General features: G+C 44.2%; 1 protein-coding gene across 1 annotated transcript in view; it reads left to right on the forward strand.

Annotated features, from left to right (window-relative positions):
* Positions 1–281: 281 nt before the first annotated feature.
* The window catches only part of RIMS4 (regulating synaptic membrane exocytosis 4), a 63,158-nt gene continuing 37,301 nt past the window's right edge, over positions 282–26,138 (forward strand). Inside the window, exon 1 of the mRNA XM_044661078.1 lies at positions 282–378. Within this exon, the coding sequence (XP_044517013.1) occupies positions 282–378 (97 nt within the window). The remainder of the gene's footprint in view (positions 379–26,138) is intronic.

Consider the following 26,138-nt stretch of genomic DNA (forward strand, 5'->3'; position numbering starts at 1 on the left):
CCCAACCCGGCCCTGCCCCACTCTGTCCCATCCTATCCCATCCACTCCCAGCGGTCCAGGCTGAGCAGTCCAAGCCCAGAGTGCCGCGCAGCGCCCTGGGTGTGGGCCCCGCAGCCCGGTAGCCCGAGCCTGAGCCCCAGCGGCTCCCTCCCTTCTTCTTTCGGAGCCCCAGCCAAGCCGCCAAGACGCCGCGCGCGGTGCTCCGAGTCAAAAATGGGGCGGCTAAGCTGGCCAAACCGCCGGCGGCCGAGGCGCCCGGGGCCGGTCCTCCTGGGCTTTACATGGAGCGCTCTCAGAGCCGCCTCAGCCTGTCCGCCTCCTTCGAGGCACTCGCCATCTACTTCCCCTGCATGAACTCCTTCGACGAAGAGGACGCTGGTGAGAGCATGGAGGAAAATTGGGGGGTGGGTGGGGGTTGGGGGAAGATGATGGAAGAGGGAGGCCGGCGGGCTGGTGGAGAGAGGGTGGTGTGGAGGTGCTCAAGGGGCAGAGGTGGAAGGGTGGGCATTGGGGGAAGCGGGAGCTGGAATTCTGGAGAGGCCTTGATGGAGGTGAGCGGACGAAGTGATAAAGGATGGCCTCCAGGGATGGGACTCGGAGGTTTGGGAGATGTGGACTGGAGAGACATAAGGGGCCATAGAAACGGCGCTGCTGGTCTTGGCACTCGAAGTGGCCCCTGCCTTAGGGCTCTGGAATAGGATACTTGCTCTTCCCCACGAAATGGCCCTCGGGGCGTAGTCTGGGTTTTAAAGCAGCCTCTTAGGAGCTCTAGGAGCAGAATCCTGCTTGGAGACTTGCTTGTACTCCACTCATATCTTCAGTTCCCTGCCACCACCACCCCCTACTCCAATTTCTAGTGAAGGCGCTTGCTCGAGGCCCCACGGACCCCCTAGCTTCCTCCTCAGAGATCTCGACCCAACGGACACTGGGGCAGAATTGGAAAGGGAGAACAGTGCTGAATGAGGTCTCTCCTTGCCTCTCTTTTATCAATAACACCTGGGGGAAATGTGTGTGTGTGTGTGTGTGTGTGTGTGTGTGTGTGTGTGTGTGTGTTTAAAGGGATTCTGACTTTGGGCTTTTGATTAAAGGTGGCTTTCCCTGGGAGGAGTGTCCCTAGGGACAAGTCTCTATATAGCTGGTTGTGGAATGGGTTGAACCTGACATCATCTAACCCCTAAGGGATACTTGGGGTGCTGGAGCCACATATTTATTAGCCCTTTCCCAGAGAAAGAGTAAAAAGGGAGTGTATTAAGTCTTGGGGATATTAAGGAAGGAAGAAGAAACTCCAAAGCTTCAAATTCGGCATCAAACAAAACAGGCAAGTTTGATGGGGTTGTGTGAGGAGAGGGATGGACTTTCTTATGGTACTTTATTTTGTGTAAGTAAAAGATGGCTCCTAAGGAGATATCTTGTTGGAGTTGGGGGTGGGGTGTAAAACTATCTAGTAAGATTGACTTTAGTTCCATTGCAGCTGTAGTAACTAGTTGGACCAGAAAGGGGACCAAGCGCAAGGATCAGAGAATCACAGATTTAGAACTGGAAGGGACCTTAAAGATGACTGAATTCACCTCCTCCCCTCCATTTTACAGATGAGGATTGTGAGGGACAGAGAGGTTAAGTGACTTGCTCAGAGCCACACAGCTAGTGTCTTCGACAGGACAAATCTAAATCTCTCTTTTTGCTATACCACACTCCCGGCCTCTCAAGGAGAAGAGGGGATATTAGAACCTTTCTCTGAAAGCCTTCTGTGCTAAGCTGGAACCTGTTAGTGTAGGTACTTGAGGAGGATAATGGAATAACAGGTAGATTCCTAACTTATTTGGGACAGGAAAGAAACTTATTTTGTAATCCTCTGTTCTCCTGGTGTCACTGGAGAGAAATAGCATAACCAGAGAGGAGTTAGAACAGTGAACTCAGAGCACCTGGATTTAAATCCTGCCTTCTGATGCATACCCTCTGTGTGATGTTGGACGAGTCATTTATCCTTCCTGGGCCCTTCAGGTTCCTTATATGTGAAATGAGGGGGATGGGATTGATAGCTTCTGAAGTCTCTTCCTGCTCTCAATCTATGGTCCTATTTAAGTCTGAAAGAATTTCAAGGATTCTGTGTGGAAATCCCTATCCAGACTATTGGGGGTAGAGGGAAGGAGAGAGAATAACAATTTGATGTATTCAGATTTGGGGGCAAAGTCACACTGGCTCCCTTCTTCCCCCTTTCCCATATAGTTGTCTGCGCATATGCCAACCGTTGCCATTTTGAATGATGTTTCTTCACCCATCAGACAGGGGAGAGAGAAAGAAGGTCTAAGAAGACAGAACTTCAGGGCTAGAAGGGAATGCTAACATTCATTATTCTAAGAAGAAAGATAATTGAATGTTAGATCTGGACTTCACTCTAGGGAGCATCTGTTGAGGACCAGAGATGGGGAAGCAGATCCCTTCCCTTTTCTCTCCACTCCATCCACACCCACCAAATCTTTTCAAATGTATAGCTTTACCTCAATACTCCCCTTCCTCAATAAAGAGGTCAACTCTTAGAGGACAATACCAGGCATCCTGGAAGAAAGACTTTGTACCTCTTCTCCAACTAGGAAAAAAGAGCCCCATAGTTTGATATCTCATCAGGTCCGAGCATGGGCAACCACATGTTTTTCTAACTTCTTTCTTTTTAGGTCAGGAGTATGACAGTGAGAAATCCGATTGTGGAAAAATGACCTGGGATCTAGAAAAGTTTAAGGGCAAAGCAGCAGTTCACAAAAATCTTTGCTCAGTGACTGGGTTGTGATGGGGATGGGAGTGGGGCACAGCTTGAACTTCCTAGGAAGGGGAGCCTAAAGTTTCACCTCCAAAAGATTTTCACTAGAAATTGGAAACAGAATGCCATGGATATAGTTCATTTCTCTTCTGGAGAAAAAAAAATTTTTAAGACCATTTTGGACTTTTCCTTAACACTTTTACAGACATTAATATAACCAGTTGCACTTTGTTTCTACAAGAAACTGTTTTATCCTTGGATCAAGGCAAGACTCTATTCTCAGAATATCCTCAGTGGATCCGTGGTCTCATGGGCTTACTGACCCCTTCACCTATGAAGATCACAACCCCTCTCCAACTACTGATGTTTTCTCATCCTATATCATTCTAGTCCATGTCTTTCCCTATCTCCTTCACAGAAGTCAGTGAGCGGGTCTCTGGTCCTTTTAAATGTTTCCAGGGCACAAATGTAACATCCAGGCCATCCATGTTTTCAATTTAATTAACATCTCGCCGACGAATAGTGCTTGTTTTAGTACTCTCTACCTCAAAACCTCCCTGGTTGGGGAAGCAGGGGATTCGATGCTAGAAAACTGAGGCTTGAAGAACGGGATGGTCCCATGGAATCAGGGTCGAGCCTAAGCCTCTTGGATCTCAGCTAGGGATCTTTCTCTCGCTGCTTCGGAAGCTTTCAGAAATGGTATAGCGCTATCTCGCCTCTCTCCCCTCCCTCTGAAATCCCCTCCATGTCCTTCCTTCCCCCGCCGTTCCCCCTTCCTGAGAAAGAAGACTGTGTCCCTGACCGCGCTTCCGGTGAGGCGAGCCCCCTCCTCTGCCCTATGAGCGCTGCTTCTGAGTCATGGCGCAAGGAGCCGCTCCACGAAATGGATCAAACTGGAAATCGTTTCCAGGGCGAAAAACCTTCCCTTCGGCCTGGCGGGGCTGGGTAGGGAGGCCAAGCCCGCCGACTGTGTGTGTGTGCGCGCGCGCGAGAGAGAGAGATGCAAGTGTAGCTGTGGCTGCGGCGGTGGCCTTGGCCATGCAGAGGGTCTCTTTCAATAACGATTAGTCTTCGTTAGGACAAAAGATTGGAGCAGAAAGCATATTGTCCCTGCCTTCTCGCTAAGTTCGAACTTCAGCTACGAATACCCTAAAAAGATGAAGAGAACTCGAAGGTGTCCTTGCGTTCTGGTTATTACCCCATTTCCTCTTTGGCTTGCTTTCCCACTCCCGTCGCTAATGAGGGTCTTTTCAAAAGCCCCTTCGGTACCTTTACATAAGGGCGGTAAATGCTTTCTTGAGAAGCTAGCATCAAGAATACCGGGAACACATCCGAATGAAATGTTTCCCAGGAGACATTTCAGATGATCTGAGGCTCAAAATTGATGAAATGATAATGTTGTTGGGTTTTCTTTTTTTAACTTGCTAAACTGCTATTTGGGCATACTGTATGGTAGGAGCAGGGTATTGGGGGAGATTATTGGGACACGAGAGAGGTGTAAAAAACCAAAATACATTAATACTTTTTGTCAAAATCTGATACTCCCTACATCCTCCCCCTCCCCCGACAAGAAGCACACGTCTAGAAGTGACTCAAGAGCTCTTCTTTATTTCTGCGGAAGATGAAGCTAAGACCCAGAAGTAAGACTGTCACACAGCACAGTTAATGGCAAAGATGGGTGAAGGAGAAAGAAAACCCATCAAGGTTAGACGACTTGTCCAGGGTCACAAATGCCAGCCAAGATTGGAACCCAGGTCCCCTGATTCCCAGTGCTATGACTTTCCTACTATGCCACTACCCCTTTGAACAAATTATAATTCCGACTGACAGCTCTGCTCTAAATCTGTCTTTTGAACCACTCCTCTGTGTGTGTGTGTGTGTGTGTGTGTGTGAAAAGATTGAGAGAGAGAGAGAGAGAGAGAGAGAGAGAGAGAGAGAGAGAGAGAGAGGAGGGGGAGAGAAAGAGAGAGAGAGAGAGAAGTTGTGGGCTGCTTCCTGTGTTAAATTCAGTTTTTCAGTCTTATTTCACTGGGCTTATTCATTGTCCCTGCTGGGAGATTGTGGTTTAGGGAGCCAAATCCGCTACAAACAGTTACAAGTTTCTGTGACCTTGGATAAGTCACTTCATTTTTGTGGACCTCATTTTCCTCATCCATAAAATGAGGAAGAGGGGGCATCTAGATTTTTTTTTTCCCACTTAGGGATCTTTCATCTGTTAATCTGATCTCATGCTAGGATTTCAAAGCCATAGCCTAGGGCACTCCTGGAAGCAGTGTACCATGAGAATGGGGGAGGGGTGGGAACACCCACGTGGCTGTCCTCCCAGCTTAAAGCCCCTCCTGTTTCCTTCTCAGTTTTGTCAGCATTTAAAACGATGGCTCTAGGAGCCCAGCACCAGGTTGTCCGGCCGTTAAGCTTGGATAGCAGATTGGCAGCCCCCTGGGACTTCTGGAATGGGGTTGGCGGGAGATAAAGATGGGGGTGGGGAGTGCTGGAAGTGACTCTGCAGCCGGACCTTTTGTAGTTTTCAGCTGGTACTTTGTCAATTCGGTCCGCCAGAGACTACAGCCTTACCCTGGGAGGTGAGGGAGGAGGTATTGGGAAAATAGAACCTCGCCTCTCCGCCGCCGCCGTCGCCGCCGCCGTCTCTCCACTAGGTTCTGGCCCCCGCAGCTGCAGGAGCGGCGCCAGGATGCTGTGAGCGCGGAGAGGGAAGGGAAGAGGTTTCCATGGCAACAGCCCATCAGCAGCGGTCCTCTCCCGGCCTGGGCAGTGTCTTCGGGATAGAAGTTTCCTCAGGCGCCCACAGACCAGACCAGCTCTCTTCTCCTTCCCACCCCGCCCCTTTCCTTCAGCTTAAAGGATGAGTTTTCGCTGGATTTGGAGTTTAGGCTGCATACAGTCCCTATGAAACACCGGAGGCCCCCTCCCTAAGTCCCTATTGTGGTTCCAGAGCCTTGGAACTTACTGCCCAGGGTGAGAGACTCTCACTAACTTGAGGAGTCAAACGCAGATTTCTTCTTATGATGATAGGCCACATTTCTATTACACTTTAAGACCACACACAAAACTGCAGTATGTATAAAATGTATACGGTGTTCTAGTTCCACTGCCATCTGTATCTATGTAGCCTTGTACTATTTTCCTCACGGTCTTGTTGCATATAAATCTTGGGCTAAAATAAACACATGGGGAAGGAGAGACAGAGACAGAGACAGAGACAAAGACAGAGAGGTAGAGGGAGAGACACAAAGACAAGCTAAAAGCAGCATGACTTTCTGAGTCAGGAAGATCCAGATTCAAATCCAGGGCAGATAAATAATGGTTGAATGACCTTTAGTCATTCATTCACTCTTCAGGGCCTTAGAAGCAACTTAAGCAAGTTTCTAAGACTATTTGTTGTTCCTGTTCAGTAGTTTTTCAGTAATGTCCGACTCTTTATGACATCCTTTTACAGATCAGGAAAGGGAAGCAAACGGGGTCAAATTACTTGCCCAGGGCCACACCACTAGAAAGTGTTGGGGGCTGGTTTTGGACTCATCAAGACTAAGTCTTTCTGATTCCAAGCCCAGTGCTATCCACTGTAAAAAAAAAAAAAAAAAAAAAAAAAAAAAAAAAAAAAAAAAAAAGGTGTTGGTCTGCATCGATAGAAGTTCCCATCTAAAAGAACCTTTGTACCAACTTTTTAAAAACTTTGGTCCTGAGGAGACATAGTACGGGAAGGATTATTCCTCTTTTATAGATGCTGGAATGCTGCCTCAGAGACTATAAGCACCTTTCCTAAAGTCTCGGTAAGCAGGTGTCAGAGCCAGGGTTCCATTGCTGGTCTTCTGAATAGAAGGCCAGTATTCCATCCACTGTTCTAGTCTCTCTCTCTCTCTCTCTCTCTCTCTCTCTCTCTCTCTCTCTCTCTCTCTCTCTCTGTGTGTGTGTGTGTGTGTGTGTTGAAGAGAAACTTAGTTATTACTAATAGTCATAGTTTACATTTATATGAGCACTTTAGTTGGATCATCTCATTGGATCCTCACAACTTTTGAGAAGAGCAGGGCAAAGATTTTTCTCCATGTTACTAATGAGGGAGGTGAGGGCCAGAAATAAAATCACTTGCCTGAGGCCAAATAGCTGAAAAAATAAAAGAGAAAGGATTCAAACCCAGATCTTCTGCCTCTTAGCCCAGTGATCTTTCCATTGTATCATATTCCCCATAGAAATGGATCCTCTGGGGCTCTAATTAGGGCAAGGGTAGGAGTCAGAGTCAGAAACCCACCACTCAGGATCCTCTTCTCATTCACTGCCATGGTCCCAGAAGCCCCTGGGGATGCCTTTTGTATCTCTCTGTTCCCCACCCCTGCCCCTGTCTCTTTGACCTTTTTCTTCCTGTCTTGGCAGAGTTTCTTTCCCAGGGCCAGTGTTCCCTTCAGTCCTTGAAATATGACCTGAGACTTTTGATGGGAAACAAACTATCTATAACCTCCCTGGAGGTGACAAAGTGCAGTCCTTGACCTTGCAAAACCCATGGTCTAAATGTATGACTGGTCCCAATCCTTGTTAATCTGGGGAAGGGGACTCTACATCTCACTTCTCTCCCTAAAATTGATTGAGCCCTTTTGCTTCTCCTAAAGCTCTAGTTGTCTTCATGGTGGTATAATATGATGGGAAGGACATTGGACTCAATATCAAGAGACCTATTTTCCAGCCCTGGACCTAATAATTCAACTCATTAACTATTGTAACTCATAGCAAGTCATTTTCTGTGTCCCAATTTCCTCATCCGTAAAATGGGGATAACAGTGGTGTAATGGGAAAAAAAAGCTTTAAAATCAGAAGACTTGGGTTCCATTTTTCACTCCTCTACTTATTAAATCACAATTTCTCTAGGCCTTTGTTTCCTTATCTGTAAAATGGAGTGAATAAGGTTGAGACCACTTCACAGGTTTGTTGTAAGAAAAATTTGTGAAATATTCCTGAAGGATTCTACAGTATAACCCTTTCTGGCTATCGCCTGGGAAAAAGAGAACCCCTTTGAGACTTCTACAGCCAAAGTGAAGCAGGGAATTAGAGCAATTACCCAGTTAATTCAATAAAGAATAAAAAAAAGTTTCACTTAAGTTATCCTGAAGGGATTTCCAAGTCTGATTATGTTACAGGGATACTATAGACCAAAGTGCCCTTCCATCTCCCCTCCCAACTCCAACAACAACAAATAAAACCCCATATATTTTATCTAGCTCAGCTACCTTGGTGCTAAAAAGACTCATTGAATGTTGCTTCTTTTTCAGTCTGAGCTTTCTGGCATTGGCTTGATTTCTGGTCCCTTTGGTAGCAATTAATAATATCCCTGATCCTCACCCTAGAGTTAGAGGAAGGTAGAGTCATGTTCCATAGATTGTAAGTTCCATGAGGGCAAGAGCAAGACATTCAGATTTTGTATCTCTTCCTCCACTCTCCCCTACTCCCAGTTTGAATGTCTTGCCCTTGTCCTCTGTGAACATCAGGTACTTGTGAATGTTAGTTGAATAAATATGGTTGAGTTAAACGTATAAGGGAAATTTGGAGAGAAAAAGACAAGTCTTTTTCCAAGACAGGGAAGGCACCAGAGAGGAATATGTATACCTGAGAGCTCCTTACCAAGGGTACCTGTGCAGATGGAACCTTAGCATATAGACCAGGAGGAACCTTAGAGATCATCTAGTTTGACCCTTCTCATTTCATAGAGACCAAGAGAGAGGAGATGAGTTTATCTAAAGTCACACTGTGAATTAGACAGCAATGGCCAGAAATGTTGGCTTCCTCAGTCCAGACCTTTTTGTGGGACTCCAAAGTGACTCCATGTGTGTTCATATTTGATTCCACTCTTGTTGGCAGCCCCACTCAATGCCTGTCTAGGCAGCTTTCTTTTCCAAATCATTTAAGTGTCTTAGAAGGCTGCTGTCTCATCTAGCCACGGACCAAGTCCCTGTTGTCCTTTCTCTGAGCTTCTCTCTTTTAGCTCCCATGGCCATGTGCCTCCATCTATCTACCTCCTTGGACCATGGAGGCCAGATTTGAATTATATTTAAGTCTTTGCTTTTGACTTGACAACTAGGAACATTCTCTCCAGTCCCCCCTCCTTACCTCCTCCCTCTTCCCCCCAAGCTGGGCTCTGATTCATTCGGAAACTGACAAGGCTGATGTCAGCTATATTCTTAGCCCCCAGAATTGTAACTGCATTTAGCAGCGCACTTCATTAACAGTTTTGGAAACAGCACAGGAGTGAGATGTCCCTAAAGAGTCCTTGTGCTAGGTTCCTTGTAGGGAAGGAAAGAGGTGAAGGGATGGAGGGGGTTGGGCTAAGAACATGTCTAAATCACTAATTTTACAGATAAGGAAACAAACTCAAAGAGGGATATAACTTGCCAAAGGTCACACAATGATTAGCTGCAGTCCCAGCTAGAACCCAGGTTCTGTATCCTGGTCCAGTCCTCTTACGATGGCATTAGATGCCTTCATGAAAGAGTCTTTAGACTGAGAAGATTCCCTTTGAGTCTGGAATGTGTTAGATGGTATTAATCAGATCTGAAAATTGGTTTTGCTATCAGAAGTCTGAATTTGGAAGATCACTGAGCCCTGCCAACATGATCCCTGAATCTCCGAATAACAACAATTACTTCCATTTTCTTAGAAATCATCATAGTTTCTTTCAATAGCACTTTTCAATAAGTGCTTTTTTTGGTAACAACACTGAGAAGTAGGTAGTGCAATCAATTTACAGATGAGGCAATCGAGGTAATGTGATGTTTTCGATCACACTGCTAGGAAGTGTCAGAGCTGATGTTTGGACTCACATTCTCAATCTATTCAAATTCTAGAATCACAGATCCAGAACTGCTAAAAGACCTGAGAGCTCAAATAATCCAATACTATCATTTTATAGACAAGGACCCTGAAACTCAGGGAAGTTAAATGACCTGTCCAGGGTCATACAGGAAGTATATGGTGGGAGATGAACCCAACTTTTAGGATTCCAGAAGCAGAGCACATTTAATCTCTGAAGTGGAATAGTCTTAGAGAACATCTAATCAAAAGTTCTCATAACATAGATAGGGAAACTGAGGCTCAAATGTGGAAGGAACTTATCTAAGGTAACACAGCTAATAAATAAATAACAGAACTGGGACTTGAGCCTCGATCTTCCTACTTTGGGAAAAGGGGTTCAAAAACTACTTAGTGGGAAAAGAATCCTAAAGTAATAATCGGAAAATCCAGGTTTTAGTCCTAGCTCTGCTATAAACTCACTATATGACTTTGGGGTTGTCCCTACCACTCTTGGGGCCTTGGTGTTCTCATCTATAACATGAGAAGATTCAACGAGATGGTTTCTAAGGTCTTTCCCTACTCTAACAATATATGAATCCATGATTCGCATCCTATAATTTCACACTTTGGCATAAATAATTCCCACAATTCTTTGCTTATCATTTGAGACCTTTGGTCAATCCTTCTTCACTGTGACTATCCCCACAGAAGCTATTACCTTGCTTTCTCTGAGAGGAATTAATATCCTACAGAATTGCATGAGCCAACTTTCCATGATAGATCCCCAATAAAGAGTTTTAAAGCTAACAAAGATAGCTCCTGTTTATATAGGACTTTGAGGCAAAAAACATTTTAATACCCTGATCTCATTTATTCCTCACTACAGCTCTGTTAGTGCTAGTATTATTGTTCCCATTTTATAGATGGAGAAACTGGGGCTTCTAGAGGAGAAGTGATCTGTCCAAGGAAGATTCAAACTTTCCAGTACTTTTTTTGCACTGGACCATGTTGCATCTACTAGACATACCATAATTACTGGAATGATTTGCCATTTCCTTTTCCAGCTCATTTTACAGATGAGAGAACTGAGGCAAACAGGATTAAATGACTTGGCCAGGTTTAGACAGCTAGGAAGTGTCTAAAGACGGATTTGAACTCAGGAAGATGTCTTTCTGATCCCAACTCCAGTGCTCTATCCACTGTACCACTTAGTTGCTCCAATTACTTGTCGACTGCTGATTTAATAAATGAAGTACGAGGAGGATGGGCAATTTAGCATTCCATGGTCAGAGCCTTTGTCTCAAATCTATTCCAGGGGGAAGCAAGGTGGCTCAGTGGATTGAGAGCCAGGCCTAGAAACAGGAGGTCCTGGGTTCAAATCAGACCTCAGACACTTCCTAGCAGTGCGACCCTGGGCAACTCACTTAACTCCCATTGCCTAGCCCTTACTGCTCTTCTGCCTTATATCCATTACACAGTAGTGATTCTAAGATGGAAGGTAAGGGTTCAAAAAATCTATTCCAGTGTCTCCTGCCTGAGAAAGGCATTTTGGAGCCCTCCTTTCTTCCACTGTGTCTATAAAGAATTAGAAAGCAATTTCCATGCTACTTTTTCTCTTCCAGTTATTAGCAGCAAAAGTGTTTGGTTTAGAACTAGCCAAAGTGAGGGACTTATGGTGTCTTAGCAAATTATAGAATATATCCCCACATTTTCCACCTTCTGTTTAGTCTATTCAACAGGAGGCTGGCCCCTGCTACATCCTCTGTCCCTTGAAGGGGAAGGAAGAGAGGCTTAGCACTTGAAATCCTTGGGAAAGAGGTGCTGTCCACCATGGAAGTGATCGATTTAGATTAAACTTCCTAAAGGCAATCTTGGGTTGTCAGAGGTGAGAGGGTCCATAGCAAACAAAATGTCAGAACTGGATGGGTTATTTAATGCATGGGGAAACTGATGCTTAGTCACTGAAATTCTTTCTACACTACCAGAGACCTCAATCAATTATTAGGCATTTGAGAAGCACCGAATGTGTGCTTCATCCCCATGGGGAACACAAAGCAAAGACAAGAACCCTGTCCTCAGCTGAATCTTTAAACGTTATCTCTCTTCAATCTCCACCCCTGGAGCTCTTGCTCTCTTTGGTGTCTCCCAGAGATTGCTAGTTTCCGCCTGGCATTACCCTGGGAGCATGTGGGAGGATGTGTCACTAATTGGGGCCCATAATGGGAAATTAATTAGTTCGCAAAGCAAATGTCTCTGATGGAGCCTAGAGCATAGCTTGAGCTGGGTGCCTCCCAGGCCACCCTCCCCCAACCCATCTGGCCCTGGGAAGGGGATTCACTACTTGGGGTAAGGGTCCCCTTCAGACTGTCCCAAGGATGTCAGAAGGCTCCTAAAGGTGGAGGAGTGTCAGCGTGCGTGTGTGTATGTGTGCATGTGTAAGTGTGTATGTGAAGGATTCAAAGTTGTCGGAAATTTGTCATTTTCCCCTCTTGACCTATTGCATACCTACTAACCCAATGCCACTTCCTTCAGGAAGCCTTCCCTGATGCTCTGATTTCCCTCCCCTGCCCAAATGGTAGTGATCTGCCTCCATGAACCTTATATAGTACATTATTTTGTACTATGCTATTGCACCAGCCCTCTACTTCTCTATAATATCTATGTAGCTCCCTGGGTTTGTGTCTTCTCCTCCTTCTAGATAGTTAGAGTAAGGTTCTTGTCCTAGCTAAATTTTGTAATTCATCCAGTGCCTCCTATAGTGATTTGCGAACAGTAGACACTTAATAAATGTTTATAAGATGGGTAGATAGGTGGGCAAACTAATTTGATTAGTTGCTAGGAACTTCTAAAAACACAAAATACTCTTGTAATTGTTCATAGTTCGTAGGCTGAGAGGGCCCCAGGGCCTGGCAACAAAAATATCAATCAGCAAATATTTTATCAAGTGCTTTACATGTGCCCAGTATGGTGTTAGGTGCTGGGCATACAAGTACCAATGGTGAAACCATTTTGCCCCTCAAGGAGCTTACGGGAGCTTGTGTTCCAATGAGGAAGACCACAAATGCAGATATCTTTTCTACCCCGTGACTTTTCATATCATGCTTCTGCTACATTGTGGGTTGGCATAAGAAATTAAATGGGAATTTGGGGGAAGTTTTGCAGAAGCCACAGATGACACTTCAAGGCCAACAAATGACTCAGAAAAAGTTTAGAAACTCAGAAATATATAAACATGTCTATTATTGTATGACATCAACATATTTTATCTTTTAATACCATACATATCCACAATTTCTTTTTTAAAGTTCAAATAAGTAAAAAGTTAAATTTTGTGAAAAGAGCACAAAAGCCAACAGATAACACACAAAGGCAGAGCTTTCTTTAAAGGTTTAGTAGTTCATAAGTGCATTTGAGGTACTGTAAACACTCCATAAGAGAAAAAAAAAATTCAAACGTATGAAGGGAGGTTCAAAAAAATTTACATGGATCTTCATATGTGGGAGCAGTGGGGTCCCTAACCCCCGTGGCTTGGAAGTGATACCCGTACATTTAAAAATATGGCACCAGTGCAAAGTGAATAAATACAACTATATACAAAATAGTTAAATACCAGGTAGTTTAGGAGGGAAGGCATGAAGCAGTGGAGGGTGAAACCACCCACAAAGATTTTAACCTCTTTTTCTTTTGCTGTTTCCCCATTTTGAGACAATCACTGCTCGCCCAAGGTCCCCCGATTTTTAATGGAGCTCCTGAATCTTCAGATTCTTCCTAGAGCCCCTCTTCTATGAACCTTTCATACTCTGCCCTCTCCCTGAAAAGTCGCTTGTCCTGTGTGGCCTATCCTTTGAACAACTTGCCAGCTGTTCTCCAAAGTGGTGACAATGATTCATGTATCTGATTGCTTGCTAAGTTGTTTATGGCTGATGATAGATTGAACTTATCTTTGAGTGCCAGACATTAGAGATGAAAGGGATGTTGGAAATCAAAGGATCAGGGAATCGTGGAATCCTTTGATCGCAGGTTAATGGTTAATTGAAAAATTGCTGGATTTGGAGTCAGAGGACCTAGGTTCAATTCTCTGCCCTGCTATTTTCTGCGTGGGTAACCCAGGACAAATCACAGCTCTTTGAACTTCAGCTTCCTCATACAGTAGAAGGATTAGGAGATGGCACTCTGCAGCTGAACTTGTAGTCAAAGGACTTGAATTCAAATTCAGCCTCTTTAACTGACCCATGTCCTTGTGCAAGACATTTAATCTCAGTGGGGCTGGTTTCCTCACCTGTAAAATGAAGGGGTTGGATTAAATGGCCTCTAGGGGCCTCCCTGCTCTAATCCTGTGTCTAGACGACCTTTATAGTCCTTGCCTGTGATTTTATAATGTCTCTTGAGTCTCAGTGCCCTCTTGTGTAAAATGGGTATACAATATACTCTTCTACTGATTGCACAGAATTGGTGTGAGGGTAATAGATGCATGAATGTAAGGTTTGTTGGAACCAATTATAGGAAACTGGGAAAAGGTTCAGAGGAGGTAATGAAAATGCCCTGAGGATGTCCAGGATGAGGGAAGGGAGCTAAGAAAGAGGAATATGTCTGCTTAGGCTGTAAAATGTGCATTCATGGGCAAAATCAGCCTGATCCATGCATACGGGACAAGGATAGGATATGGTCTAGATGGCTCTGGCTGAGGGGTCTGGTGAGGGGAGGCTAGTGTAGAGGGAGGGAAGTGGACCCAAAAGAATGTTAGTCGATGAGACAAATGTTCTTTCCTTTTCCCTAAGTGTGAGGGTCACATTCTCCATTCTTGGAGGAAAACAGCTTTCTCCTTAGCACTGGACTCTTTCCTTTCTGTCCAGCCCTTTAGTTTGAGATAGCCCTAGCCCTGTGAACCTCCAAGGAATTCATAGATAAATTTCGGAGAAGTCTGTGAACTCGGATGGGAAAATGGTGTTGTTATTTCAATGTCATTCCTTTCTAGCCTTGTGGGTTTTATTTTATGAATTAAAAACATTCTGGGGAACGGTCCACCAGTTTCCCCAGAGTGTCAAAGGGGTCCATGCCACCAAAGAGGTGGAGAAGTCTCACCCTAGACTTTCCTTGCTGAGAGACTTAGAACAGAAAACGATTTGAGGAAATAGAACCTAGAAGGTCAGAGCTGAGTGGAGCCTTAGAACAGAGACTGTAAAAGCTGAAAAGGCCCTTAGACTAGTGACTGCCAGAAGAGGAAGGAGTTTGGGAACACAGACCTTAGAAGATTTGAGCTGGAAGCACCTTAGAGATCACTTGGTTCAATCTTCTCATTTCAAAAAGGGAGGGATGTGAGGCTCAAGTAACTTGCTTTGCTCTTCAGTGATTGCTAGATAGAACCCAGGCCTCCTGGCTCCTAGGCCAGTGCTTTTGAATGCATGAACAAATGGAGGAATAAAGCATTTATTAAGCACTTCCTGTGTACGATACGATGCTCTCTGCCGGCAACACGCCCCGCCGCTGCCCCTTTGTCCTGAGTACTTCCATTCAGGTCAGGTTTTTCTTCCCAGTGAATTTTCAGCCCAGAGAATGGCTGCTTTGGGTCTGAGCTGCTGCAGGCAGAGAAAGCAGAGAATTTGTCACCAGTCTTGACCGGTGACGGTGGGGCTGGAGAGAACTGGTTTGGAAGCAGAAACAAATGACTGTCCTCGAGTCAAGGCTGGGCCAATTCCAGCTGTGTTACATTATTAAATTTGTAATCTTCATTCTAATGCTTTCCCCGGCACTGAATAAGAAGCAAATTTAAAATGGGAGCTTTACATTTATGGAATGAAGCTCTTTGTCAAGGCCTCTTGAAACCTTTAATTTCTCTCTCGAGGTGGATTTCTAAATCTATCTTTAAAAAAGAAAAGAAAAGAAAGTAAAGAGACCTTTCTTGGATTAAAGTTGGTCTTCAAAGGATAGAACCCATCTCTGGACAAAATGGCTTTTTCTTTCCTTGTTCTTGGCACATCTAGAATTGAGATGGCCTATCCTTTCCCTAACCCCTGGCCAGATCCTAAAGGAGAACAGAGGAATAGGAGGATGTCTGTGTAGGAACCCAAACCCTCAAATCTGGGGTCTTTTGGGGGAAGAAAAGGGGATGATAGCAGCTTCTTCTCTATGACAGGAAGCCACAAGCCTTGTGCCCTTCAGCAGTTTGTAAATGGGCATGAGCCTTGATCTTAGAACAACCCGCTGGTGAGTCCCCCCAAAAAATGCTTCAGGTTTAAATGAAGGTTATTCCAGTCAACTTCTATGTCCATGAATTGGAATATTTGCTTTCAGCATGCAAGGATAATGTTAATGATACTAATAACAATGATTACTACTCATATTTTTGTAGACCTACAAATGTTTTGGGGGGCAACTATGTGGCAGACAGAGTTCCAGGTCTGGAGTCGGGAAAACTCACCTTTCTGAGTTTAAATTTGGCCTGAGATGCTGTGTTAAGTCGCCAAGTCACTTAAGTGCCTCAGTTTACTTATCTGTCAAATGTGCTGGAGAAAGAACTGGCAAACCACTCCAGCCTCTTTGCCAAGAAAACCCCAAGTGGGGTCACAAAATCTGATATGACTGAAACAACTGAAAAATAAATATTTAGCATTTGTAAAATGCTTTCACAGCCGTTATCTCATTTAATCCTTACAAAAAACCTGTTTGCTATATGCAAAGATTGTGTGGACCCTGAGAGGAGGATGATGGTGATAATAATGTTGACTTATTCTTCCCCACACATTGGCATGATAAGTCTTGAGAGGATGACTATTGTTGTTATTTCCATTTTAAAGAGGAGATAACTGAGACCCATAGATGGGAAATACCTTTCCTGAGGTCACTCATATTTAGAGTTAGGATTAGAACTTAGTTCTTTGGATTTCTGGTCCAGGGCTCCCCTTTCTTTATAGAGGTGCTTCTAGACCTCTCTTCTGCTTTGCCTCTACCAATGGAGTTAATCCTTGTTTTTGTTGTTGTTGTTTTTTAAACCCTCACCTTCCATCTTAGAATCAGTACTGTGTATTGGTTCCAAGGCAGAAGAATGGTAAGGGTTAGGCAATGGAGTTAAGTGACTTGCCCAGGGTCACACTGCTTGGAAGTGTCTGAGGCCAGATTTGAACCTAGGTCCTACCATCTCTAGGCCTGAATCTTAATCTACTGAGCCATTCAGCTGCCCCTTAATCCTTGCTTTTGAACCAGCCTAATGGGTCTGTATGGGTCTATCTCTTCTCTTGGCCTTGGCGTGCCCTTGAATCTCAAGAGGATCCCATGAGGAATCTGTGGCCCCAGGTCCTCATATGGCATCTCACATTTTCTCACGTGATTTGCAGAAAGGGGGGACTTTGGAGATGAGCTAGGCCAACCCTCCCACCTTCCAAAGGAGGGAATAGGTGCGGAGGGGATGCCAACAGTCACCAAAAACTTGGATTTGCACCCAGATCTCATGCTCTTTTCTTTGCATCAGTCCTCTCCATCTCAGATAGCTTGGCTGGTCTCAGGAATAAATCCAGAGACCATAATCTTCTCTCAGGTTTGCCCAGCAACCCGGCACAAGGAGATTTAACACTATTAGAGTGCAGTTCACGTTTTTTCCTGCTAGCCACAGCCTTCAAAGATTCAAAGCTCCCCAGGATTCATTCCCAGCCTGGCCCTTAATTTAAATACGAGAAGCAGAAGGCCTCCCATCACAAGGAGGGTGTCTATAGGAGCTATTTATATCCCAAGCAGCTTCTAAGGCAGCATCAGTGTGAATTTGCAAGTTGTCTCTCTTCCCAACCTGGTGACCTGGATTAATCCTTGCATCTGATGCCATCTTCTTTCCTTTCTGGGGAACTAAACCCTCCCCAACGTTAAAGGCATAGCCCAAGTCCTGCCTTCTCTGAAAAGCCTCTCTTGACCACCGCAGCCCCCAACCCTCACCTCCCTGAGCTCCTCCAGCCCAGTGAAAGTAACAGGCTGCCTGGTGAAGGTATATGACCTTCAAAGGAATCCATCACGTCTCCGACTCTACGGAGGGCTCCTTGAGAGGAGGGCTGGTCATTCCCTCGGACCTATGGATAGGGCTGGGCACGTTGGCCTCCTAAGTACAGACTAAATGAATGAATGAAGCGAGTGAGTGAGGGAATGTGAAATTATAGGACTGCACAAGCCCTCTAGGGTACAAGAAGTGCCCTAATAGAATGAATGGTCTCATTTCCTCGGTGCCAAACTCTCTGAGGACAGGAACGAGGCCTCCATCTCTGAAGCCGTCGTCACCCAGATCAGGGCTTTGTCTGTAGAATTTACTCAGTAAAGATTTGTACAACGGAATTGACTTGACTTCTGAAGTCTTGATGTCTTGGGGACTACACATAGAGCTTTCTCCGTGGGATGAAGGAGGGAAGGCACGGAGGCAAATCATATATTGGATCCTCTCCTTCCCATTCCCCCAGTCCATATAGCCTTCAATTCCACAAACTCAAAGCGTATCCCATATGGGAATTTGGGGTCAGAACACCTGAATTGGAATTCTGAGTCACATTTACAATCTGATACTTACCTTTTCTGAGCTACGCTATCCCCATCCCACAAAATGTGAGCGTTGGACTAGATGACCTATAAGATTTCTCCTAGCTCTAATCTTATGATCCTTTGTGCAGGGCACTGGGGAAAGACAGGATTCCTGCCCTCATGGAGCTCATAGTCTAATAGGGTCATATAGCATAAACATAAATCTCTGTAATATCGAGTCCAAGTGAGGTACAAACTGAGTATTCCATGAGGTCAGAGAAAGAATCATATGGTCACAGATTTAGAGTTGGAAGGGACCTCAGAACCCCTCTAGTCCAAATCCTTCGTTTTATAGATAAACTGAAACACACACAGAGGTTAAGTGACTTGCCCAAGATCATAGAGGTTACAAATGTCAGAGGCAGCCAGGTGGCATAGTGAATACAGTGCTGAGCCTGGTCAGGAAGCCCTGAGTTCAAATCCAGCCTCAGACCCTTAATAACTGTGTGATCCTGGGTAAGTCACTTTACTCTATTTGCCTTAGTCTCTTCATCTATAAAATGAGCTGGAGAAGGAAATGGCAAATCACGGCAGTATCTTTGCAAAGAAAACCCCAAATTGGGTCATGAGAAGTCAAACATGATTGACATGATTAAACAACAAGGATTTGAATACAAGCACACCAATTCAGGAGATCGTATTCTTTCCATGGTACTACTGCCTGGCAGGGTCAAGGGAAGGATTCCTGGAGGAAGTGGGATGTGGTGTAGGTCATGGAGGATACAGATGGCTTCAGTAGGCTGGGGTGGATTAGAAGGGATTCTAGTCACAGGAGATGTCAGGAGCATAAGTGCAAAAGGAGAGTGAGATTCATGGCATCATAGGGCTTAGAGCTGACGGAGACTCTTAGAGCTCATTCAGTCCAAACTTCTCATTTGAGATTCTTTTGGGGATACTGAGCCATTCCTCTTGGATAGATCTTAGGGTGAGAGCTGCTGAGCGGGCTAAAGGATTTTTGAACTACAAGGGATTTTCAAGATTATTTAGTTCAACATTTTCATTTTATTTTGTTTGGGAAGGAGCTAAATTAAAGAAGAACTTTATTTAGGCAATTAAGGAGAAAAGTAGCAGAACAAAAGGAAAAGTGCAAGTCATTACTATTTCCATGGTCTGAAGCCTATTTACCCCCATACCCTCCCCATGCAGCCCCAACTTGTCCTTCTTTTGCTTCTTTCTTCCTCCTGTCCTTCCATCTTGGTTTGGAGGGCACAGATTGCAGGGGGTGGAGGTGGGGGAGGAATATGGAATAGGAATGGGTCAAGGTATCCCTTCTTTGAGGCATGGAAAATAAATAATAGGTTGATTGAAATATGCTATAGCTATAGACTTCTTTCTAAATGGTACCAGGAGAATGAGAAACACATTTATAGGCATGGCCAATATGGGAATTTGCTTGATTATGTTTATTTGTAACAAGGGTTTTGTCTTTTCTTTCTCTCTTTCTTTTTTGTTTTCTCTCTCTCTCTCTTTTTTTCTTCCTTCCTTCCTTCATTCTTCTTTCTTTCCTTCCTTCCTTCCTTCCTTCCTTCCTTCCTTCCTTCCTTCCTTCCTTCCTTTCTTTTTCTTCAGTAGGGGATTCTGGGTTTGGTTGTTATCCTTTGTAGTTGACGGTGACCAAATACCATCACTGGATGATGTCTTTTGACTGGAGAATGAACTGGATTTATTCTTTTTAAACCTTTAACTTCTGTATATTGGCTCCTAGGTGGAAGAGTGGTAAGGGTGGGCAATGGGGGTCAAGTGACTTGCCCAGGGTCACACAGCTGGGAAGTGTCTGAGCCCGTCTCTAGGCCTGACTCTCAATCCATTGAGCTACCCAGCTGCCCCCATGAATTGGATTTATTTTTTTTAAATCTGGAAAAATTTAATTAATTAATTAATTAAGAATATTTTCCCATAGTTACAAGATTCATGTTCTTTCCCTCCCAACCCTCTCCCATAGCTAATGAACAGTTCCACTGGGTTTTACATGTGTCAATGAATTGGAGTTAAATAAGGTTCTGGGGTTAGGCGGTAGAAGGAAAAGAAAATAAATGTTTATTAGTTGAAAGAAATTAGTTTTTACCAATGGTAACAAATAAATGGTACCAATGTAGGAACAAACTAATCTATAAAAAATGAGAAATACAGGCCAGGAAGAAAACCAAGCTTTTTGTTGTTGTTGTTTTTATATACAAATCCTCACCTTTTGTAGAGACAATGTATGCATTGAGTGGTGTCCTGGAGATCAGAGTCACTCCTCTGATTGACACCTTCTCATTTTATAGTATAGGAAACTGAGGTCTAGAGAAGTCAGTAACTGTCTCTAGATCACACAAGCTAGCAAAAGAAAGAGGTGTGATCCAAACTCAAGAACTTTCACCCCAGCTATGTTGAGTAATGTGGGCAGGTTAGAAATATGAATTCAAGTTCACCTGGAGCATCAAGGGCAGCCTTAGAGAGGAAGTGAAGGCTGAGAACAGAACAGCCTAAAAGTTATTCCCTGAGAGGAATAAAGGGGAAGGGAGGAAGGGAATGAAAGAATAGAGACACAATCGCACTGATGGTATCTTGGTGGTGATTTTACAAATAGAGTTTAGGGACTGATTAGAGAAACAAACCTAACCCTATTTAGAATGATGGAACCATTAGAATCATCAGAGATCATCAAATCCAACACTTTCATTTTATAAGAGGAAATAAATGTCCTGGGAAGGAAAATGTCCAAAGTTCTCTTTCCACTAAGCCCCATAACCTTTGAGCTCTCCCTCCTTCTTGCAAGAAGCCTTCTCTAGCCAGTTTCATACCCTACTGGTCTTCTCCTTCCCAAAACTGACAATATCTAGAACCTACAGAAGAAAGAATTTCTGGAAAATAAGGTTTGAAAAATGCTGGAATGTGATTAATGGGAAAGGGGAAGGTGCTTCTTGAAATTCTTTTCCAGAATCCTTGGAATCCACAAGTGGGCTTCAGAGATCCATTGTTATATAACTTTGCCCAAAGATGTCTTTGGCTCTTACCTCTATCCTTGGTCCTCAGGGAGGACAAATTTGCTCATTCCCTGGCTTCCCCTTAGAGCCACATGAGGCTTTCTCACCCAAAAGTCAGTTCTGATGTTCTTAGGATACTCTTCTGTATTCAGCAACAGTATAACAGGTGTAAGTTCCCCCAAATGGCTTTGAGTAAATGCCCAGTTACATTCTAGGGTAGGCTGACCCTGGAGAGAACAGTGTGGAAAGGTCCCAGATGCCAAATAAGTCTTCTACTCCATTTTCATCCCAGCTCCTAAAATGAGACAGATTCTCTTCTCCCTGGTTTCCTGGTAGCTTGGTCTATTGGCTCATTCCCTCATCAAACATTCATTAAACACCAGCTATGTGTGAAGTTCTGTTCTCTGCATTTGGTATACAAAGAAAAGAACACAGGTCCTCCTCCCCAGGAGGTTACAATCCAATGTGGGAAAGGACAAGCATGCAATGAATTGTGGTATTGGGGAGAGGGAAATACGGGCAGTGGAGAAGCCTAGATTGATGAGAAACTTGAGACATCTTTGGGAGAAAGAGGAACAAAAGTCCATTCCAATTATGAAAGAGTCTGTGAGCAAAGTCACGGGGCCAGGAGGAAATAGAATCAGAAGAGGGGTCAGAGAGGGAGAAGGCCAGTTAAGTCTACCTTCACTTTGCTTCCCAAGAAAAATCTGTTTCCTTTCCCCCTTCTCTGAGGACGATAGCTGTCCCTGCTGCAGTCCTTCCCTTCATATTTGATTCATGTCCTTGGAGTTAAAAATAACCCAGAAGAAAAGGACAAGGGCACATTGCCCTGTCCCTCCGTCACTGAGCTGGGGCTTCTCAGTCAGGGGGTGGGGATGCTGGTAATGGGGTGGAGAAGGAGGAGAAAAAGGCTGAGAAGCTGATGACTTGAGACTCTCCCTACTTTTTTTTAAACTCTTGCCTTCTGTCTTAGAATCTATACTAAGTATTGGTTCCAAGGCAGAAGAACAGCAAGGGCTAGGCAATTAGTGTTAAGTGACTTGCCCTAGGTCACACAGCTAGAAAGTAACTGCGGTCAAATTTGAACTCAGGATCTCTTATCTCTAGGCCTGACTTCCTTTCCATGGAGATACCTAAATTCCAAGAATATTTGTATTCTTGGGGCATATTATATTCTTCTTACATTCGTGAGGAGGAGCACACCTTTCCCTGAACCCAGTCCAGCTAATTTCCAAACACTTCCTTTCTCCAGATCTTGTGCATGTGAGCCACTGAGATAAAAGCAGCAAAAGGACTGGATTGAGGATCTGTGAAGGATGGACTCTTAAAATGTAGCATGATGGATAGGCCATTGGGTGGCTAACCTTCAGATATAAATTCAGTTCAAATACAACATTCATCATATTAGTTGTGTAGCTTTTAAAAATCATTTAAGCTATCTTGGCCTCAGTTTTCCCATTTGAAAAACAGAGCACTTACATCACAGGATTGTTGTATCAAATAAGATAAAATATACGATTTATAAAATTGCTACCTTTGGTGGGGATGGTGGGCAAAGAGGAAGTGCTTCTCATTAGAGTCCCTAAAGTGTCATAGAATGGACCCGAAGGGCATTTCTCATAGACTGTAAGAGAAGAAATGGTTCTTAGAGATCATCTGTTCTAACTTCCTTGATAATGTAGTTACACAGGCAGAATCTGAAACTCACAGGAAGGGAAATAACTTGTCCAAGGTCACCAGGGTGAATTCGTGGTGGAGCTGGGACTAGAACCTTCGTCTCTCTTTAATTTTTCCATACCCACCCCTTTAGCACTTTCCACTCAATCATGCTGCTAAGAGAGGAGGTATTCAGGACAATGACCAGCCTGTTGTTTTCTCTCTCTGCTAAGTCAGAGCAGAAGGAAGTGTAAGTTTATATTTCATAAAGACAGAATCAGGTTAGATACAAGTTAGACCTTCCAGACTATGGACCACGAAGCTCTGGCATGGGTCAGGGAAGAATGTCATATGGGTATCTTTTCCCCAAAAAACCTTTGGGAATTAGTTGAGGTTGGAGGGGAAGGTTACTGCCCTTTTGCCTAGTGGATGGAGGAGGGATCTGATTTTTGCCATATATATGCTTCCACTTATAATAATAATAATGGCTTGTGTTTCTAGGGCATTTTAAGGTTTAGAAAGAGCACGTTCTTCTCAATGGCCCTTCTCAGTAGTGCAGTAGTGCAGAGATGATTGGTGCAAGTATAGTTCTTTATATATATATATATATTTAAACCCTTACTTTCCATCTTGGAATCAGTATCGCATATTGGTTGCAAGGCAGAGGTAAGGGCTAGGCAATGGGGGTTAAGTGACTTACCCAGGGTCACACAGCTAGAAAGTGTCTGAGGTCACATTTGAATTCAGGATTTCATGTCTCTGGGCTTGAATCTCAATCTACCTAACTGCCCCGTCTCCCTCATTTATTAGGTGAGGAAACCAACACTCATAGAGATGAAATGACTAATCCATGGCCACACAGCTCGGACAAGAACCAGAATGTGAAACCTAGGTTTCTTACTGCTAAGTTCTGTCAACAAATATTTATTTGACAACTGCCAGGTGTTGTGCTAGGGACTGATAACGTGCAACCTCTAGTACTAAAGTATCAGGAGACACACACAGCATGGTGAGCAAGCTCCAACCAAAGCCCAGCAAACAAAATGTCCAAAGGGATTCAGAGGACTTCTCTCTTGTGGAGCTTGGTGCCAATTCAGAAAGCCCAGTGGAAGGGGCGGGAAGCTGCCATTCTAAAGCAGTTTCCCTCCCAGCCTTCCCATCTGAGGGCGGCTCGTCTAAAGCAGTGTTGGCTCCCATTGTGCTCTGTGACTGCCTGACTGTGCGGCCAGCTGGTTCCTCTTGGCTCCAGGCTGTCCATGGAGGTAGCTGAAATGAGTCTTCTTCTGTTCAGGCCAAGAAGGTCACCAGGAGCAAATCAAAAGAATTGGAATCTTCTAGGTCTGAAAGAGTTTTGGGCTATGATGGAACACCTCAGATCATTTGTGCATACTTCATACACATGCCTAGCTCATAATGTTTCTCAAATGCTTCCAGTTTTACAGAACACGTTTCTCAAAATAATCCTGTGAGGGAAGCAAGATAAATATTTGTTTTCCCCATTTTATAGATGGAGAAATTGAGACTGAGAAGTTAAAAGAATTGTCCAGAGGCTCAAAGCTAGTAAACGATAGAGCTAAGATTCAAATCTCTCTCTCCCTATCCCTGTCTGTCTGTCTGTCTGTCTGTCTGTCTGTGTCTCTGTTTCTCTCATCCTCTCTCTCTCTCTCTCTCTCTCTCTGTCTCTTTTCAGAAAAAAACCCTTTACATTGCATCTTAGAATCAACACTGTGTATTGGTTCCAAGTCAGAAGAGCAGTAAGGGTTGGGAAATGGGGCTCAAGTGACTTATAGCTAGGAAGTATCTGAGGCCAGATTTGAACCCAAGACTTGTGGTCTCCAGAACTGGCTCTCTATCCACCGATGCACCCCTTGGATCTCTCTTGATTCCAAGTCTAGAACTCTTTCAAAGATGCCATGCTGTTCCTTTTTACACATTTATAATAGCTTTCACATAGTACTTTAAAGTTTGTAAAGCACCTAACATGTTACCTCATTTAATTTCTCTCCAAACCTTGCAAGCTATGTGCTATTATTATCCCCGTTTTGCAAATGAGGAGACGAAGGATGAGAGATAAGTCATTTGCCCAGGGTCATGTGGCTAGTAAGAAGCAGAGGCAAGATTTGAACTTGGTCTTCTTGACTCCTAGTCTAATATTCTCTCCACTCTGCCACCTAGCTGCCCTCACGGAATCACAGAACAAGAGAGCTGAAAAGACCCTTAAAGATTTAATTCCCTAATTTTACAAATGGGAAAGCTGAAGCTCAGAGTATATTAATTTGTGCCAATTGTGTAAGGTGTCACAGTGACATACTACTTGTATGAGCCTCAGTTTCCTCCTTTGTTGAATGAAAGGACTTGGGCTTTATGTCTTCTAAATCCTCTTCCTATTCTCTATTGTGAGCCTTTAACCTGGGGACTAGAGTCCAAGTGTCCTGGTACCCAGTCCAGTACTCTTTCTTTTACTTCTCTTCTTGTGGCCCATGACAGCTTGGGCCTTGAGAACTTTCCAGAGGCAGACTGAATCTACATGGTTTCTTTAGTCCAAACAGGGGATTCTGACAACCTCCACTTACAGTATTTTCCTTTCTGGGCCTCAAGAAGATGTTTTGGCTGGCAAGAGTCTAGTCTTGTGCCAAAGCAGCCCCCTGCTAAACTCATTTCTAGAGCACTTTACAAATTTTTCCCTTCTCAACAACCCCATGAGGAGGTAATGCAAGGATTATTATTCCGATTTTACAGATAAGCAAATTGAGTCTTGGAGAAGTGAAATAATTTTCCAAAGGCTTCAAACCTAAGAAAGGAGGTATTCCAGTCCCATCAGCAAGGTCACCTGCCTCATCAGATTTCTCTTTCCAGATTTCCCTACACTGCGTTGGTTCCCTTGGTTCTCTGAAACCACACTCCTACCAACCAAAAGACACATTTGGACCTGGCCCTGTGACGTGCTTCTCTTTACCCTCCCTGTCCTCACAATAGAGTAAGATGAGGTTCCCTTGTGGTTCTATTCAGCACTGTGGATGGGGCAAGCACCACTCAAATGCCTGTAATAGACCATGAACTCCTTTAAGACTTAGTTCTTGAAAGGACGTTAGAATGTAGAATGTCTAAGCTGGAAGGGAACTTAAGACATCATCCAGTCCACACCCTCTTCCTCATTTTACAGATGAGGAAACTGAGGCCCTCTTCTCTCTGCCCAAAACCACACATGAGTAAGTAATAGAGTCAGGATTCTGATGTAGAGCCTCTTCCTTTAAACCCTAAAGTACTCTACACAAGGTTAGAGACTCCGTTTCCTGCTGATCCATCATCTTACCCATAGGACCCTTCCCCTCACTTAGCACTTTGTACACAGTGGGCTCTCTTAAACAAGTAACAGGTGCCTAGACTGAGCCTTCCCTCATCTCCCTCATATC

The sequence above is a fragment of the Gracilinanus agilis genome, chromosome 2 (genome assembly GCF_016433145.1).
Source record: "Gracilinanus agilis isolate LMUSP501 chromosome 2, AgileGrace, whole genome shotgun sequence".
NCBI lineage: Eukaryota > Metazoa > Chordata > Mammalia > Didelphimorphia > Didelphidae > Gracilinanus > Gracilinanus agilis.